The 21,334-nt window shown below is 35.8% G+C and overlaps 1 protein-coding gene across 3 annotated transcripts in view; it reads left to right on the forward strand.

The window, feature by feature from the left end:
* Window positions 1-21,334, forward strand: part of LOC150086501 (protein Gawky-like) — a 382,156-nt gene that overhangs the window by 251,945 nt on the left and 108,877 nt on the right. For all 3 annotated transcript variants that reach the window (XM_090372606.1, XM_090372605.1, XM_090372604.1), the window contains exon 10: window positions 20,663-20,803. In XM_090372606.1, the coding sequence (XP_090228732.1) occupies window positions 20,663-20,803 (141 nt within the window). The remainder of the gene's footprint in view (window positions 1-20,662; window positions 20,804-21,334) is intronic.

Raw genomic sequence — 21,334 nt, forward strand, 5'->3', positions numbered from 1 at the left:
ACAGTTGTACTCATTAGTCATTTGACCTATAACACACTCCTCCTCTCAATTTTGCTTTCCCGGTGCTTATGTCATCCCAAATTGACTCAACATTGCACTGTCCACGTATGTCAGCTGGGTGCATTTCCTTAGACTTTGTTTCTCAACTAACAGGATAACCCCTCCTCCTTTCCTATCCTGTATCATTTATGTAACCATTTTACTCCCCAAATTCCAGTTCTGCATTCCTTATTTATATCTGTGTGACACCACGTCTCTGACATCCCAACAATATCTGCCTTTGATGTCCCAACCAACACCTACTTTAAAGTAGGTGTTGGTCGGGTTGTTTCTGTGTAAACAACACCTACTTTAAAGTAGATGTTGTTTACACAGAAAAGGGTGGGCCAGTAAATCAGATTTGTCTTATAATAGGGATTTTAATTTCCCAGATATAAACTGGAACTGATTGGTCACTCACACACTAACAAGACTTTTGTGGATTTATTGGATGATTGTTTTCTACAGTTGAATTAATTACTTTTATTATTATTTTATTGTATTTGAGTTGTATTATTATTATTGTGTGTGGTTTTTTTTTTTTTTTTTTTTTCTATCACACACTGTTTTTTTACAAATCACTTAAGCTGATGCCACAAGTTGTATTATTGAATGTATTAAGTTAGGAGTAAATGCCGGGAATTTGTAAACTGAAGCTTTACATGTTGGCAACACTGCTTTCAGCCATTTGTTTCTTGACCTTGAGAGTTCGATGTGGCAGTGTTTATCAGTGTGAGCTCAGTTTATTTTTGAGGTTGTGTCAAACTTGTGCTAAAATGTGAGCAAAATATCTTCACGCAACTGTTTGAAAAATCTGAACTTATTTTGTTATATTTGTGGGAATTATGTATTCTTCAAGCAAAGACAAAGCTATGCCATTTGCAATTATTTCTACCATGTGGCAGAATCCTATAAACCAGTGATGACTTACTTTTGCTTGGTTAATGTAGAGGGATACAGTGCAGAGAGTAAGAAGGGCACTGTGTATCCTAATATTCCATTATATCAGTCCCATGTGGAGATAATCTGCCGATTCCATTCCCAACACTTTTATTGGAGAATGTAGCAGCAGAAAGTGTTGAAAGTGAAGCTTCTGAAGATGAAACTAAAGTCTACAGACCTGCAAGCATTGAGTCCAGTCCTCAACTGTTTTCACAGCATGAAGTAGCAAGAGACTTAAATTTACCAAAGGAATCTGCAGAACTGTCCCATGTACTCAAAAAATCTTTGAGTACATGGGACACTTTTCTCATGGTACAGACACAGAGAACAAGAACTAGTCCCCTTCTTTTCTGAGGACTATTCTATGGTTTTTTGCAGTAATATAAATGACAACGAACTATTTAGGAATTAGTTATAATCCTACACAATGGAGACTTTTGACTCATCAGAGGAGTCTCAAAGGTGTGTTGCTCTGGAATGGAAATAAATATGGGTCAATGCCAGTAGCTCACTCTGTGCATTTGAAAGAAACGTATTAGAACTTGAATTTGTTAACAAATATTCAGTATGAAGAACATGGTTGGTTGGTCTATGCTGACTTAGCATTAGCATTAGTAGAGGCATTTGATGCAAGAAAGCAAGCTTATGCAGCATCAGCCAAAAAAAAAAAAAAAAAATAATAACATAAATAAATAAAAATAACCACTTCCACTTCACCCCTCTGTTTGTTCGAAATACCTGTCCAGCTGAGCCTTAAACTTATTTAGGCTATCAACTTCCACGACAAGGGATGGAAGTCTGTTCCACCTACCAACCACCCGCTGGCTAAAGGCAAATTTCCGCACATCTATTCTACATCTGTCTTTCCTCGATTGAATTTATGCCCTCTCAGGTGATTATTCTGAGCAAGAGGAAGAATCCCATCAGCATTGAGCATGCTCAAACCATTCAAGGCTTTGTACACCTCTATCAGATCACCTCGCTGGTGCCTAGTTTCCAGACACTGTAATTCGCAAAACTTAAGCATTTCTTCGTAAGAGCACCCCTTTGTCCCATTCACCAATCTAGTTGCCCTTCTCTGTACTCGTTCCAGCAGCTCTACATCCTTCTTGAAATGAGGCCTCCAGGCCTGTATACAGTACTCTAGGTGTGGCCTGACCATTGCCTTATACAAGGGAATAATCACCTCCTTATCCCTGCTAGAAAAATTCCTATATATCATTGACAATACACCATGAGCTACTCTTGCAGCCCGTCTGCACTGCTCAGAGAACTTCATATCTGCCTGCACAACAACCCCCAGGTCCCTTTCACTCTCTACCACTGTCAGTGTAGTACCACACAGTTGATACGTTGCTCTGGGGTTGCTGTTTCCCATATGTAGTACTTTACATTTGTCAATGTTAAACTTCATTTGCCACCTCGAAGCCCATCTGCTCAACCTTTCCAAATCCTGTTGCAGCAGCATAGTGTCAGTAGTGTCCTTGACAACCCTGCCAACCTTCGTATCGTCTGCAAACTTGGACATTAAGCCTGATATACCATCATCAATATCATTTATAAATACAGAAAACAATAAAGGACCCAACACTGAACCCTGAGGGACTCCACTAATAACATTAGTCCACGATGAGCAGTGTCCATTGATTACCACTCTCTGTCTTCTCCCCCTCAAACACCCCTTTATCCATAGCAGCAATTTGCCTCCAATGCCACACTGCTCCAATTTGTGTAGCAGTCTTCCATGTGCAACAGTATCAAAAGCCTTTCTAAGATCCAAGTATATAATATCAAAGTTATTCCCTGCATCCAGTTCTTTTGTGACTGCATCATAGTATCCAATCAAATTGGTCAGGCAAGACTTACCCTTAACAAAACCATGCTGTGTCCTAGCTATAACTGAAGTCTTGTCTAGATGATCCTGCAGTGCTTCTTTAACCAGTGCCTCCATTAATTTTCCGGGAACAGAAGTTAAACTCACAGGTCTATAATTACTTGTGTCAGCCTTTGATCCCCCTTTGTGAATTGGGGTCACATTTGCACATCTCCAGTCCATGGGTACCTCCATGGACTGGAGATGTGCTCTCATAATTATGGCTAAGGGTTTGCTTACTTCCTTTGCTGCCTCCTTTAATATAACTGGATAGATCCCATCCACCCCAGGTGCCTTTCTTGTGTTTATCTTCAACAATTTCTCCTCCACTTTGCTCTCAGTTATTACAAGATTCTCTAGCTTACTGCTAGAGTTGAATACACCCCTGGCATTCCCCTCGCTGAATAACTCCTCATGTGTGAATGTCGATGCAAAATATTCATTTAGTTTGTTAGCTACCTGAGCAGGGTCATCAACAGTTGTCCCATCGATCTCAAGTGGACCAATCTGATTCATCCCCTTCCTTCTAGAGTTTACATAAGTAAAGAACTCTTTGCTGTTTTCCTTCGCATCCCTTGCCAAGTATCTCTCGTAATCTGCCTTCGCCTGCCTAACCTCCTTTGTAACTTGGTTACAGATCAACTTGTATCTATCATAGCTATAACTGAAGTCTTGTCTAGATGATCCTGCAGTGCTTCTTTAACCAGTGCCTCCATTAATTTTCCGGGACTCCACTAATAACATTAACACGTGACATAGGTCTGTGTCACGTGTTAATTTGTATGTATCCCATGCATTTTTCTTCTCTGCCATATGCCTCATTAGTTCATCTGACATCCATTTAGGCCTAAACCTTGAACAATATTTCTTAGTTGGTATGTAAAGCCTAGTAGCTTTCAAGATAAGTTCTTTGAATGCTTCCCATTTTGAATTTGCTGTTGGCAATATCATCAGTTGATCCCACTGTATAGAATTTAAATACTGTCTCAGTCCATTGTAGTCGACTTTACGAAAGTAATACCCCTTCCCTTTACCCCTAATGGTAGTTACCTCTTTGAGTAACTCCCACTTCAGCACACTGTGATCACTGCCACCTAGTGGTTCATTTATCTGCAGATTCTTAATGCATGAAGAATCACTACTGATAATCAAATCAAGAGTATTACTCCCTCTAGTTGCCTCCCGAACATGCTGATGTAGAAAACAATCATCCAATAAATCCACAAAAGCCTTGCTACTGTGTGAGTGACCAGCCCCCAAATTCCAGTCAATATCTGGGAAATTAAAATCCCCCATTATAAGACTCTCTGATTTACTGGACCACTCTATTTCTCCGAACAGTTTCTTATTATACTCATCAGAGTCTGACTTTAAAGTGATAGGCATGTTACTTGGACAGCAATCTGGCTACACAAAAATCCCTTGCTTTTTGTGTGAGTGGGACAGTTGGGCAAGAAGTAAGCACTGGGATGTCACGGTGTGGCCAAAGAGGGGCCACTTTGTTGCCTGGAACAAAGAACATAGTTTGTTAACCACTGGTTAGACCTCAATACTGTCCTCCCTCCATTCTTACACATATCTGGGTTTAACAGTTTGTAAAAGCTTTACCTCAGGGAAGCCTCTGCTTCAACTACTTTTGTACTGACTTCCCCTTTATCACCCAATAAAGCTAAAATAAGGTATTTTTGTTGGACCTCAAATTTGTACACTTATGAGGGACCAAGATTCTGAGGAGCTATGAATGAAAGAGAAAAACAGCCATGGATTAGCTTCAGATCTGTTATTGAAAACTTCCTAGGGAAACAGCAGTGATCTAAATTGCAAGAATATAGTTGAAAATATGTTGGCAAACTTCAAGAAGCTGGGCTGCAACGTAAGTGTCAAGATACATTTTTTAAACTCCCACATCAAATATTTCCCAGAAAATCTAGGAGTGTTGGTGAAGAACAGGGTGAGAAGTTTCACTAGGACATTAAAGACAGGGAGATGAGGTACCATGGTATGTGGAATGTCAATATCATGGCTACTTATTTCTGGATGCTGAAGAGGGATTGTAAATTAGAAGGATCTGCAAGAAAATCGGAGAAACAAAAAATTTGACCCATCGTAGATCAGTTTTTAAAATGAGAGGTGAGTGTTTAGTGAACTTTTTACCACAGTGCTCTTTTTAATAGTGTTTTCAACTTGCATTTAAATATGTCTGTTATCAGTAGCATTTTGTTATAATTTCAGTGCACAAATTCTGCCAAAATTAAAAACCTGTCAAAAATCAAATATTCTTCCGTGATTTTTGAAGAAACTCTACGTTATGGAAACAAATGGAAGTCATTTTAGGGATCCGTTGTAAGACTTGAAAACAGATCCTATGAAATGTAATGTACTGTGGATGAGAATTGGCACAGAGCAGTTATCTTATAACATAGACCATTTTGATATTCAGATCATTTAATGTCTTTCGATGATATAAAGGTTTCCATGCCAGTTTGTTATCCTTGGTAGAACTAGTGTTTAAATAAAAAAAAAATAAATAAATAAAAAAAAGATTCAGTGTTAAGATGTAAGTTAGGATTTAAAAGTATTTGAAACTTTGTTTAGGCATAAAAGAAAATTCATGATGCATACCTTTTCCATTATTCATAATAACTGCAGTAAATACACCTACCTGTATGTGTGATTTTCTGTATTTATTAGTTATTGTGAGTGGTTATTTTCTCAACCTATGAGGCCTATTTAAACTTTTCCATCAGACTTGGACTTGAGAAACTGCACAAAAAAAATCTCCCTTCAAGGCTTCCATGCAGGTTGAAAAAAGAAATCATGGAGAACAGAGATGGATTATACTTGTTTTTAGTTCAGGGGAGTACAATATAGTAGCCACATTCAAATCTCAACTGTTTGAATAGAAATAATTCTATCTATTATAACTGTCAGTTGCTTCGGGAGTAGGGGGTATAATGGGATTATTCTTGAAGTCCATGAGTGCAGTTGAAGATGATTATGGATTCTCTAAGGGAATTTAATTTGGTAGTGTTCACTTTTGAGGTGTGCTTAATATTTTTCTGATATTATTGATATTATATTAAATTAGTAATTTGATAGATAGTATGAATCAGAGCTGTAATACTCAATATGTTCTATGTTGATAATAATATTAGTAAATTAATAAGAGGAGTTTACCTCAATATAGTACGTAGAACACTTCCGTATGATACCCTCCAGAAATTAAAACGGAAAAAACAAAAAAATCGACAACTTACCTGTACATTAAAGTAAAATATAAATAAATATTAAAAATTAAAAAATTTAAAATATAAAAAAATATATATAAATAATTTATATTTTACTTTAATGTACCGGCAAGTTGTCGATTTTTTTTTTTTTTTTTTCATTTTTTCCGTTTTAATTTCTGGAAGGTATCATACGGAAGTGTTCTACGTACTCTATTGAGGTAAACTCCTCTTATTAATTTACTAATATTAGTAATTTGTGGAATACAAAGAAGTTTGTTTCTCTTTGTATTCTATAACTTTTTATTCCATTTATACATGGTATAGTACCCTTCATTTGTAAACTCTGGAGTAATGGAAAGTGGGTCTGTGGAGTGAGAAATTGCACTATTTGCTGATTGAATTTAGTTTTTGAGAACTCTACTTGTTTCTGTGCATTATGGAATGAGGCTACTTCTCCTAATTTCGAGAAGTAACCTCTTGCTATATTTCTCTAAGATTGACACTGGTGTAACATGGTTAGATATTAAGTTGTTAGATGGTAAATAGAAATAGTCAATTGCATTCATATGGTGTTTGTTTTAGCCAGTATGGTGCAGGAAGCCCTAGGCATTTTTATACACCAGCTAAAAAAAAATTAACTAATTAATAAATAAATAATAAAATAAAATAATTGATTCCATCCTTGCTTAGGTGTTTATCCAACTGACTTTTGAAATTCTATCTTGGGGAAAGATTGATTGGGAGTTTGTGTTTAATACGTTCAATGATGTATGTCGACGAAACCATTCAATGACTAAAGCTTCATTTTGGAGAATTTTATAATTAGATTCCAAATTTAATTATGGTAATAGCTGAATCAATGAGTGGATTATGATTGTGGAATGGACATGCCATGTTAACTCCGTATTAGATAGATTAGACCAGTGGTTTTCAGCCGGGGTGCCACAACATTTTAATTGATATGTTTATTTCATTATAAAACGGTGTACAGTATTTTAATTTTTTTGGTGATCTATAATTGATGTTTAACCGAGTGGTTAAGAGCGGGAGTGCTGTAGCACACACTCTTTGAGTAGACCGGGGTTCAAGCCCCTGACTGCTAAATACGGTCGATCTGCCAACCCGCACTGGACCAGCGTGGCAGATTATGGTCAATTTCCCTCAGCAATGAATTGTTGAGGAGGCTTCCATCCTGCAGTGGGTTGATAATGGCTGCACTTTACTTTTTTTTACTTTTAATACCTCTATATAAAAAATAAAATTATTATATACTGTATATATGTAATTTGTATTATGAAATGTAATTTTTATAATTATATTATTGTAATAACTATATATAACATATATATTTTTAAATATTTTTTATATATATATATATATATATATTAGCATAATGAATAATAAAAATAAAATAAAATAGCATAATAAAAAAATAAAAAATGGTACAAAATATAATACAAAAATTAAGAAAATAAATATAAAGCTATCATTAGAGGCAGCAAAAATGCACATTCCTCCACATGATGCCCAGTGTATAACTGATATTAAATATTAAAACAATTAATGCCAGTAGCATGAAATATCACTATTAGAGACTAAACTAACTACAATAAAATAAAATAAAACCAAAATAACAAAAATAGACTGACCATTATGCCCCATATCCACAAGGCCAATAATGGTTAGGGAATCGCTGCATTTCAATCGCTAGACAAATCATCGCAAAGGCGAACCGATCGAAGGATCAGACACCACCCAATCCCCCAATTGAACTGCCAATGCAGAGGATTTGAATAGCGGTGTTCCTTATGCAGCGAAAAATAAAAATATATCAAAATTAATGCCAGTAGCATGAAATATCACTAATAGAGACTAAACTAACTACAAACAGACTAGAACTCCAGCACAGAGCCACACCACTGACAATGTAAGCTTAACCAGCTTATATAGACAAATAAATAAAATATATAGATGGCCGTACAGGCGCAGCATTAGCACATCAAACCCACTACTACCATTTACATATATTAGCATAATGAAGTACAGTAGTTTAAAAATGGTACAAAATATAATACGAAAATTAAGAAAATAAATATAAAGCTATAAATAAATATAAACATATATTTATTATCAATTATGCATTGGGTATCATGTGGAGGAATGTCCATTTTTTTCTGCCTCTAATGATAGCTTTATATTTATTTTCTTAATTTTCGTATTATATTTTGAACAATTTTTTATTTTTTAACTACTTCATTATGCTAATGCTGCACCTGTACCGCCATCTATAGTATTTTATTTATTTGTCTGTATAAGCTGGTTAAGCATTGTCAGTGGTGTGGCTCTGTGCTGGAATTCGTCTGTCTGTTCTATATTTTTATTTTTCACTGCATAAGGACCACCGCTATTCAAATCCTCTGCATTAATGGTTCAATTGTGGGATCAGGTGGCGTCTGATCCTTTGATCGGTTCGTCTTTGCGATGATTTGTATAACGATTGAAATGCAGTGATTCCCCGACCATTATTGGCCTCGTGGTCCTCTGTTGATATGGGGCATAATGGTCGGTCTATTTTTGGTTTTATTTTATTTTATTGTAGTTAGTTTAGTCTCTATTGGTGATATTTCACGTAATTTGGAACTGGCACCTTATGTGGGGGGGGTGCTAAATTCTTATGTAATTGGCTCTAAATTTTAAAATTGATTTATTATTTTGATTTGGATTTTCTAAATTTATTTGGGGATTTTCTGCTACAATTTTTAGTCTTACCCTTTCTTTTCTCTCCCTGTTGATTAATTATGTTTAATTTATTTTTTTTTTCGCTTTACAGTTTTGTTATGCTACTGGCATTAATTTTGATTTCATATCAGTTACACACACACACAGAGAGAGAGAGAGAGAGAGAGAGAGAGAGAGAGAGAGAGAGAGAGAGAGTTGGATCTAAGAGGCAGAAAATTGAGTAGGAATGCTGCAAAATAAAATAAATTACTTAGGGATGCCGTTATTAATAAAGGTTGAAAACCACTGGGTTAGACTTAAAACTATTAAAATGATAATATGCGCTCGTATTAGAGATTTTGGAAGTACCGAATTTAGCCATGGTGCTCCCAATATAACAGGCATGACAGTCAATTTGGCATTGAATTAGATATATAATATTATTATAATTCTGTGTAGTGTATTTGTGTGTTGTTCTATACACATTGAATTTGAAACCTAGTTTATTATGACGAAAAAACTATGGTTATATTTGTGTTTGCAAAGACTTGCCGAAGGCATTTCATGAATTGCCTGTGGTAAGGGAGAACGACTTGGGTTCCTAGTTTCCCATCATGATGATTGTTGCATTGACACGGGTTATTAATTCTGTTATTAACCTTGCCAATGGTATCATTTATCAACCTTAGTGGATACTTCCTATCTAAGAATTTTTCCATGAAGTATTTATGTTTGACACCAAAATCATCCTGTGTATAACTATATTTAATGGCATTATGGATCTGGTTAAAAAGAACTGCTTCTTTAATGTATAGAGGATGATGCGAATGAAAATATAGAAATTTGCACCCCATCCTGAGTAGAGCTAAAGGTGGTAGATGACTTTCATCAACCGGTGAAATACCACCACTTTGCTTATTGGGCACTTGAAGTGGTGAAACCCGTGTTTAGTCTCTAGAGCAAAGTTTCCGGAATCCCCCTTCCCCCATACTTCTCCTTCAACCCATGCACGGTACTAAGTACTGTAGGTTTTGATACCTTTCATGTTTGGGGTTTTCATAAAAAAAAAAAAAAAAATTATTTGTATGTGTTGATTAAAACATTAAAAATAATGCATCCATTTATATGTAAATGGATGATAGCTAGAACAGTGCAAGTATTTGTCAGTTTCCTATAAATTTTATAATGTATAGTTTTTTTCTGTGGATTTTCTATTTCTAAAGTAAAATTAAGTCTGGTATGTATCTTATTTAATAAATTCAAAACATTATTTACTATATCATCCTATGTAATTATTAAGATATCATCAAGTATCTACCCTAAAATGTTAGATTTATTTGGGAGAAACAGTGTTATATGTAACTGTTCGATTTTATTAAGGTAAATTTCGGCAACTAGTCCGCTCAGGCTAAGACCCATCGGTAATCCAAATATTTATTTATAAATTTTAGATTGAAAATGAATATAATTGGCTTGAACAAGAAATTTAATTAAGTAAAATATTTCATTTTTTAGTAAATTAGACATATTTAAAATTACTGAATCATCGTTAATTAGATCCCACATTGTGTCTAATGCATACTCTACATGTACATTTGTGTACAAAGAAACTACATCTAGAGAGAATAATTTATCATCTTTATTTAACTTTTTCTCTTTTAACTGATTAAACAACATATCCAAATTCTTTAAACTAAATATTAGTGTTGAACGTAAAGATTTGATAATCCCATATAAATATTTTGCGAGTGATGAAAAAGCTGAATTTCTATGAGACAGTGGGTCTAATAGGGTATCCCGTTTTGTGCAACTTCACCTGTCCAAAAAGAGTTAGTACAATATTAGTTCTAGCATTTAGATTTTTTTTAACAGTGCGATCGAAATAAAGGAAAATCAATCATTATTTTTCTGTATTCAGTTAACATTCTATTAAACTGTTTAATTAAGTCGTTGAACTTTTTTTTTTTTTTTTTTTCCAATTAGTAAGTGGAACTATCTGATACAATATTTATGAGTTTGTCTATGTAATCACTTTTATTTAATACGACTACCGTATCTCCTTTGTCTGCTTTTGTATGATAACATTGTTATTCTATCTTAATTTCCGTAGCCCAATCCCCTCTTCTTTAGATAACCTAGATATATAAGGGTCCCTGGATTGATTAATAACTCCGTTAATCTGCTGTATTAATCCCTCCCTACTTTTTGCATTTCTTAACCCATATTCAAATTCAATAACCATTTGTTTTATGGAGAGTCGTCTAGGAGGTAAATTGTAATTAAGACTCCTACTTAAAAGATTTATTTGTGGTCAATAATATTATCCTGTCTGTGTGTGTTTCATTAATTTTACCTTGCATCACTATATCCGAAATAATCTGTTGTGTATTCCTGGTGTGACTTACCACCCCTTCAGCTTGCCTCGTTCCATTACCTATTCACGATGCCGTTTCCTTAATGTATTTATTTTTCATAAGGAGTAAATGCTGTATTTTATTAGTGTGTCTAGTGTTTATTTCATTTGATAGTGCTTGTTTCCTAATTTTGTTGACTGATTTTAAATAATCCCAATATTTTATACCGTATTGCGTAAACTTTATGTGATTGGCAAAAATACCTTTTCTTTTTGCAAACCCTAAATCCAAGGTCAACCTAACAATTTTTTGTGAAACCATAAATGGTAATTTCTTTATACCCGAAATCCTCTGTCTTAGTGGCACACTTGCAAATTTTGGAATTAAGTTTTCACTTATGCAATATTTTCAAAATCTAATGTGAAATTTCTGTGCCTCATATTGCATAATCACTTCAATGTACGCATGGACTAAGTTGTATAAATAATCTCTCGTGTTGGTGAAATTAACGTATTAACAAGTGATACTTAAGTATGAATCAAATGTATCATATAAGGGAGAGAACGGAATGATAAGTCGAATTATTTAACCTGCAAATTAATACTTATGATTGTAAGAGCGATATAGCTCAGTATGTCCTACTAAAGTTATTATTAAAAACTATAAGAGGAAACCTCATACCTTTTTTTTATGTAGGACCAGAATTCTCTCAACCCTCACAGTCGAAGGGTATATATGATTATACGAATAATACTTATAGAAATTCAGCTTTTTCATCACTCGCAACATATTTACGTTTGACACTAATATTTAGTTTCAAGAATTCGGATATGTTGTTTAATCAATTAAAAGAGAAAAGGTTAAATAAAGATGATAAATTATTCTCTCTAGATGTAGTTTCTTTGTACGCGAATGTACATGTCGAATATGCATTAAACACAATGTGGGATGTAATTAACAATGATTCAGTAATTTTTAAATAAGCCTAATTTACTAAAAAATGAAATATTTTACTTAATTAAATTTCTTTCAAGCCAATTATATTCATTTCCAATCCAAAATTTATAAACAAATATTTGGATTACCGATGGGTCGGTAATCCAAACTGAGTGGACTAGTTGCTGAAATTTACCTTAATAAAATCGAACAGTTACATTTATCACTGTTTCTCCCAAATCTAACATTTTAGGGTAGATACTTGGATGATATAGTAAATAATGTTTTGAATTTATTAAATAAGATACATACCAGACTTAATTTTACTTTAGAAATAGAAAATCCACAGAAAAAAGCTATACATTATAAAATTTATAGGAAACCAACAAATACTGGCAAATTCTTACACTGTTCTAGCTATCATCCATTTACATATAAATGGAGCATTATTTTTAATCAGTTTTACAACACATACAAATATAGCTCTACTCAGGAGTCATTACTAGATGAACTTATGGAACTTGCGAAAAGATTTCAAATAGGGGTTACACATTTGGTACTGTTATGAAGATAAGACTACAAGCAAAACATAAACTTGAGACTGGCATAATGAATAGCAGGTGTGAGCAGAAACGTTTTATTAAAGTTCCATATATACAGTACTGGTACAAACAATTCATTAATATAAGAACACTGAATTTAAGATTATTGCCCAACCAACTAGTAAACTTCATGATGTTTTGAAGCATAGAGCAGTCAACTCTGTTTCAACCATGGATGCACATAATGTTGTTTATAATATTACTTGCGGTGAATGCAATTCACAAAATTATCTTTCAATGAGGATACAACATGCGGCATCGGTTAAGTCTAGAATTACATGTGCCTTGGAACTTGCTTTCCATGCTATCACTGATAGCCATGTGTTCCTTTTTAATGCAATGAAAGTTTTAAATACACAACAAGAATATATTAAGTTATTAATTGCTGAAACGCTGGAAATGAGGTTAAATGCAAATTCCATTAATGTTCGTAGGCCTTACACTGTTTTGGACTCATGGACTCTTACGCATGTGTATGAGTAATTCACACATTCATCATCAGCCATTTTCAATCCACTGCAGGATGATGGCCTCTCCAGCAACTTTCCAGTTCCTTCTGTTTTGAGCACTGGCCATCCATTTACTACCCACAAACTCATAAATTTCATCTGTCCATCTCCGTTGCTGAAATGAACGTGTTAGGTTTTCTTCTAGCTCCTCTTGGGTACCATTCTGTTATTTTCTTAGTCCATCTGTCATGTCTTCGAGCTATGTGTCCTGCCCAAGACCATTTTAGTTCTTTAGTTTTGATAAGAATGTCCTTTACTTGAGTTTGCTGTCTAATCCATGTGTTTCTCTTCTTATCTAACAGTCTGATTCCCAATATAATTCATTCAGTTCTTTGCTGCGTAGTTCTCAGCTTCTCTTCCATTCTTTGGTGTGCCCAAGTTTCACTTCCATAAGGTCATGGTGGGGAGTATACATTGGTTCATGAGCAGCAGTGTGTAGCGCACACTTCTTGATTAGACTGGGGTTCGAGCCCGTGACCACCAAATACGGAGGATGCGGAAAGGTCAGTGAATGACCACCAGATATCCCCGGAGCAATATGGCCTTAGTTGCTAATGCTCCTAAAAACCAAATAACAACAAGAACAACAACATTGGTTCATTATTTTACATTTCAGACAAATTGGGACATTGCTCCTCAGTATGGGACTATATTTCCTGAATGTTATCCAAACAAAATTTATTCTTCTCTTGACTTCCAGCCATTTATCATTATTACAGCTAATGACTTGTCCCAGATAAGTATATGACTCCACCTTTTCAATTACTGCTCCTTCAATCATTATATCCCTTTCTGTGGCATACAGCTGCTACCAAACCGACAGATTCCTGCCAAAGCAAATGCTGCCCTCACTTCAAGCCATCGACGGGGACCTCCAAGAAGTGGTCAGTAATAAAAAAATACAGGAAGGGTATCCTCGTTGAACTGAAAATTTAAAACTGTGCTTTGTTAATAATCTGATGTAACTTATGTTTTTCTCATGTATCTTTTGTAAATATGTTTTGTAAACCCCTGGCACCACCATGCCGTCACGGGACTAATTGTATGTCTATCATTGCTGCAATTAATGATTCTATTAAAATATATTATATTAATACTTGTTCATCATTACTTTTATTTTAGCCATATTCATCTTTAGTCAAAAATCCTTACTAACTCTGCATAACTGATAAAGATTTTCCTCTAATTCTTTGGGATCATGGCTTATGACCACAATGCCATCTGCAAATTGTAAATATGGAAGTTGATAGCCTAAATAAATAAAAGGCTCAGCTGGACAGGTATTTCGAATGAATGAAGGGGTGAAGTGGAAGGGTGGTTTTTTTTTTTTTTTTGGCTGATGCTGCATAAGCTTGCTTTCTTGCATCATATGCTAATAGTTTAGGTACTCTCCATTCACACTGACTCCTTTCTGCAACCAGTCTAATCTTCTGAAAGCTTCTTCAAGGACAGCAGTAAACAACTTCGGAGATACTGTCGAAATCTTTTCTCAATTTTACATTTGCTACTGTCTTTGTCTAGTTTAATAAAGGAGGTGGCATTCTCATATATTTTCTTCAAAATCATGATACACTGATGTTCAAAGAAAGTGCACCAACCACCCCTTAAAATTGTAATTATCATCCGAATAATGTAAGCATATGGCAATATTTCTTACAGATTGCATCAGTTGTTACTTTATATATAGATATATATGCACGCTCTGCAAGAGTTGCAGTCATTCCTTGCTTGTGTCAGGATGGAGAGTTACATGCAGTTGATGCCACAAAGAAAGAGTGCTATTGTTGCTTTAAGTGAGGAAGGATGTTCTTCCCATCATACTGCTTATAGTGTCTTGTAATCAGTCGACAGTGAATAGATTTCTTTCCAAACTCAAGAATACTGGTTCTGCTGATATGGAAAAAAAAAAAGGAACCGGAAGTAAACAAGTCTACATCATAAAGCTTCTTCATCTGAGCTGAAAAGAGAATGGGAAGAACATACAGGAGTGGTAGCAAATGCAGTAACAGTCAGAAGACGCCTCGTCAAAAATGGACTTGTGGCCCATCATCTTAAGAAGCCCCTCCTCACAAAAAATGAAAAGGGCCCGATTAATTTGGTGTAAGGAGCATGTCACATGGATCCCTGAGCAGTGGAAGTCAGTTATTTTCTCATATGAAAAGAAATTCAACCTGCATGGCTGTGATGGGAAACAAACGTTTCACCGTAGACGTGCTGAAGAATACCATCCAGACTGTATGATGTCTAAAGTGAAATTCCCTACCAGCCAAATGATATGGGGGGTGCATTTCGTATTGCGGAGTAGGTTACCTGCAGTTTATAAAAGGTTCCGTGAATGCCAATGGATACTTGGCTAAATTGGAATGCAAATTGCTGCCAACCATTAGAGACAATTTCAACCTGCCAAGTAACTGCATCTTTCAGGACGACTCTGCTCCTTGTCATCAGACGAAAAGTGTAAGTAGGCACTTCTGTAGTTACTTTAGCTTCAGAGGTTCAACGGTAATGTGTTTACATTTGTTACAGGTGGAAAAAAATGGTTGAAGAATGTTCCATTACAACTCTTAGCTGGCCAGCCCAGACCTGAATACTGTAGAAAACTTATCATTATGTGGAATCTGCAGTTGCCAGAAAGAAACCAAAGATCCTTCATGAACTTCAGGAAGCCATTATTAGGGTTTGGAACCAGGAACTATCAGTTGATTATCTACAAAAAATTGATCTTGTCAATGCCTCGAGAGTGTATTGCTGTCATCAGGGCCATAGGTGGTTCAACTAAATATTAGTTTGCACCTGGTGAACTTTTCATTTTGTTTCCCATTTAAAATGATAAACTGAAGCAAATTGTGGGCTTCTGATAACATTTCAGCCGTAATTGTTGTGTTTACCAAAATTGTTGTATAAAGGGTTGCAAATGCTCATTTTGGAATATTTTGAGAGCACTTGTCAAATATTACTTAGCTTTGCTTTAACTATTAATAAATATCTTTTGTTTATATTTATATTTGTGATGCTAGTCATTAATGTAACATACCATCACGAAAAATTGTTAGAAATGTGAAATTCCTAGGTGATGCACTTTATTTGAACACCAGTGTATACATGTGGGGTATCTATGCCTTGTATTTCCAGTGCCCAAAGCATTGCCTTATGCTGTATGCAGTCAAATGCCTTTTCATAATCCACAAATGCCAGACATAATGCTGTTTTATATTCATTTGCTTTCTCCATTAGCTGTGATATTATGGAAGCAGAGCCATAGTTGAGAATCCTGTCCTAAAGCCAGCTTGCCCTTTCGGTTGATTCTCATCAAGTATTCTTTCTAATCTGTTAGTAATGAACCCTTGTGAACAGCTTGTAGCTGTGGGATAACAAGCTAATTGGTCTACAATTTCTGATTTATCTCCTTTCTTATGCAGCAAACCTATGATTGCATTATTCCACTCCTTAAGCATCACACCTTTTCTAATGCACTTTGTGAAGAGGCTTGTCGGCCTTTCTTCTTTTGAGTTTCAGTTTTCAGTTTTGTTCAGTGTTGTGTGAAGTGCACAATGTCTTCTCGTAAACATTTAACTTTAAAAGATAAAGTCGAACTCATTAATGCGTATGATCGGCAAAAAAATGGTGTTCGCAATCTCGCTGCAAAATTCGCTCAACAAATACATCTTTTAAGAAATAAACTTAGTCATGATATCCTCAGATGAAGTATTCAATGTGGATCTTGTGCCAACCATTGTTAAAAAAATTTACAAAATCACTTTTATCAAAATTAAATTTATAGTATATTAAGGACATTAAACAAAAGAAAAATCAGTCTGAATTCTTTATCTAAACCACTAATCCTTTAGTTTTTAATCCACCAATCTATAGAGCAAAGGGAGAAACATCTATCTCTATGACTGCCAACTGTTTCTTCATGTAATATCCTGGAATTAATGAATTAGTGCTCTCCGACAGTTTTTAAATTCTGTACAGTGGGATCAACTGACGATGTTACCAACAGTAAATTCTAAGTGGGAAGCGTTCAAGGAATTAATCGTGGAGGCTACTAAAAGTTTCATACCTATTAAGAAATATTGTTCAAGGTTTAGGCCTAAATGGTTATCTAATGAACTAATTGGACTCGTACTAGAGGAAGAAAAATGCATGGGATGCATATAAATTATCAAGCGACTCAGAAGCCTATGGCAGATATAAGCTAGTCTGTAATCAGGTGACAAAGGAGGTTAGGCAGTCGAAGGCAGATTACAAGAAATCCTTGGCAAAAGATGCTAAGAAAAACAGCAAGGATTTCTTTACTTATATAAACTCTAAAAAGGAAGGGGATGAATCTGATTGGTCCACTTAACATCGATGGTTCGACTGTTGATGATCCTGCTCAAATAGCAAACAAACTAAATGAGTATTTTGCATCTACATTCACACATGAGGAATTATTAAGGTTTGAAAATGGCAGAAGATTATCAAATTATAGCAGGGTGCTTAATGATTTTGTAATAACTGAGAACAAAGTGGAGAGAAATTGTTGAAGTTAAACATAAGTAAAGCACCTTGGGTGGATGGGATCTATCCAGTTATATTAAAGTAGGCGGCAAAGCAACTAAGCAAACCCTTAGCCATAATTATGAGAGCGTCCTTGGACTCAGGGGAGGTTCCCACGGACTGGAGATGTGCAAATGTATCCCCAATTCACAAAGGGGGGGTCAAAGGGTGACACGAGTAATTACAGACCAGTTAGTTTAACTTCTGTTCCGGGTAAAATAATGGAGTCACTGGTTAAAGATGCATTGCAGGATCATCTAGACAAGACTGCAGCAATAATTCAGACACAGCATGGGTTTGTTAAGGGAAAGTCTTGTCTGACAAATTTGATAGGATATTATGATGTGGTTACAAAGGAACTGGATGCAAACAATAATTTTGATATCATATATTTGGATTTCAGGAACGCTTTTGACACTGTTGCGCATGGAAGACTATTGTACAAATTGGAGCAGAATGGTATTAAGGGTAAGTTGCTACAATGGATAAAAGTGGTTAAGTGGGAGAAAACAGAGGGTGGTAATCAATGGGTGCTGCTCTTCATGGACTAATGTTATTAGTGGAGTCCCACAGGGTTCGGTGTTGGGTCCACTGTTGTTTTGTATATATTTATTAATGATATTGATGAAGGTATATCAGGCTTAGTGTCGAAGTTTGCAGATGATACAAAGGTTGGCAGGGTTGTTAATGACAGTAATGGCAGTGTTGCTACTGCAACAGGATCTAGATAATTTGGGCAGATGGGCTAAGAAGTGGCAACTGAAGTTTAACCTTGACAAATGCAAAGTACTTGCATATGGTAGAAGTAACCCCAGAGAAACGTACCAACTGTGTGGTACTACACTTAAGGTGGTAGAAAATGAAAAAGACCTGGGAGTAATTGTGCAGTCAGATATGACGTTTTCTGAGCAATGCAGACAGGCTGCCAGGGCAGGTCATGGGGTTTTGTCAATGATACAAAGGGTACTAGGAAAGTTTTGCAATATGACGCAACAATGAATCACAGGGAGCTGCATGTTGAGACATGTTCATCACGTGCATAGTAGCCGCCGCGCCAAGTCGATGGGCTCAGTTATTCATTAGTAGTGAGAGTGTAAAGTGCTTGCGATGGCATCGTGGTCACGAAATGAGATAAGGACAGTTTTGCGGTATAATTTCGCGCGTGGTTTAACCATAGACCAGTGCTTAGAAGAAATGCATCTTGCACTAGATGACGATTGTCCACATCGTACAACAATATTCAGGTGGTATAGAGAATTCCAAAGGGGAAATTTCACTCTGGAGGATTCTGAGAGGCGGGAAGGCACGAACGTCAGTTACGGAGGAAACGTTACTGCTGTGAGGAAAATGCTTGACGAAAACAGGCGAGTGACCTACCAACAGATAGAGGATACTTTGGGCCTAAATGCACCAACAGTTCGTTCGATTCTGCAAGATCATTTGCACGTGAAGAAACTTTGTTCTCTCTGGGTGCCGCATCAACTGACTGAAGAGCAGATGACACGACTTGTGACTTGGTGCCGGGAGATGTTAAAAAGTTTGATAAGGGACAATCTCGGTATGTGAACAACATCGTGACAAGTGACGAGACTTGGCTGTACTATTACGATCTGCCGACCAAGGCTCAAAACAAAGTTTGGGTCTTTGATGATGACGACACACCCGTAATTGTCAGAAAATCCCGATCTGTAAAGAAGAAAATGATAGCTGCATTTTTCAAATCGAGTGGAATTGTGGAACGTGTCGTTTTGGACACGCAGAAGACAGTCACAGCTAAGTGGTATACTGAACAATGCCTGCCTAAAGTCATTGGATCTATGAAGAACCTGCGGCCAAAGTCAAGAATGGACACCTGGTACCTCCATCACGATAATGCTCCAGCTGACCGCGCCAAAGCCTGCACCGAATATTTGACCACGACAGGACTGAAACTCTTGAGCACCCTCCCTACAGTTCAGACCTTGCTCCCTGCGACTTTGCACTGTTCCCGCATGTGAAAATGACGCTAAAAGGGAGGCGGTTTTCCAGTGATGAGGACCTTCTACGGGCTTGGGACAACGAGTGTGCTTTACTCCCTAGTGAAACTTGGCAGAACTGGTTTAAAGATTGGTTTCGGAGGATGGAGAGGTGTATTGAATGTAGAGGAAATTACTTTGAAAAAATTAAATAAACAAAGCTGTATTGCAAAACTTTCCTAGTACCCTTTGTATATAGGAATTTTGCTAGCAGGGAAAAGGAGGTGATTATCCCTCTGTATAAGGCAATGGTCAGGCTACGCCTTGAGTACTGTGTACAGGTCTGGAGGCCTCATTTTAGGAAGGATGTAGATTTACTTGAGCGTGAACAGAGAAGGGCAACAAGATTGGTGAAGGGAATGAAGGGATCCTCTTACCAAGAGAGGCTTAAGTTCTGCAAATTGCAATGGCTGGCGACTAAGCACCTGTGCGGTGATCTGATTGAGGTATATAAGACCTTGAATGGGTTGAGCACGCTGAATTCTGATGGGATCCTTCCACTTGTTCAGATTACAAACCTAAAGGGGCATAAATTCAAATTAAGAAAAGACAGATGTAGAATAATGTGCGGAAATTTGCTTTTAGCCAGCGGGTGGTTAATTGCTGGAACAAATTTCCATCTGTTGTTGTGGAAGTTGATAGGTTGAATAAATTTAAGGAGGAACTGGACAGGCATTTGGAGGCAGTGGTGTGATTTATTTATTTATTTTTTATTTATTTTTTTTTTTTTTGGCTGATGCTGCATAAGCTCATACACTTGCTTTCTTACATCACATGGCACTACTACTACTGCACGTTGATACTGCTGCTGCTTGTTTCTGTTACCTAAAATATTTTTTATTTTTTATTATTTTTTTTTTTTAAATTTCTATCAATAGAATTAATATCATTATTGTTTATAGGGTTCAGCTGTTGGCAACAATTCTAGTCTACTTAACACTTCAGGACTTGGTACCCAGTCTTCTAGTCTTAACAATTCTGCCAACCCAATGAATCCTACCGTAATGCAAAAGTTGTTACAGCAGTCCCAACCATACAATAATGTAAGTATTTAATGTTTAATCAAAAATAAATGATTCAGTTTCTTTTAAAATAATGTAAACTGAGAGTGAATGATTTTTTATAAAAAATAAAATGAATTCAGTCTAATCTTTTAAAGCTTAATGATTTCCATTACTTCTCAAATTTGAGTAATTTTTTTAAATATTAGGTTATAAAAGATACATAAGTTTTTATTATCATGACATTGATATCTCCTTGTGAAACTCACTACAGATTGCTTTATTTTTACTTCTTTTTTATGATCTTGCTAACACAAAGATATTGGAACCTATAGTATGCTCCAGTACCCAGTACTATGTGGGTTAAATTTAAGAAAACAATAAATACGTACCTGGGAGAAGAAAATTGACCTGCCAGTCCTAAAAGTAGCAGTAATGGACAACAGACATACTATATATATATATATATATATATATGGATCTTCTTATTCATATCCATTGAACAAAGATGAATTAAATGCATTTATTTCAACTTTGGGTGGTGGAATCCCCTCCCCCTCCATAATTGGAATT

This window comes from Mastigoproctus giganteus, chromosome 4, assembly GCF_048544385.1.
Source record: "Mastigoproctus giganteus isolate SK-2022 chromosome 4, ASM4854438v1, whole genome shotgun sequence".
NCBI classification, from domain to species: domain Eukaryota; kingdom Metazoa; phylum Arthropoda; class Arachnida; order Uropygi; family Thelyphonidae; genus Mastigoproctus; species Mastigoproctus giganteus.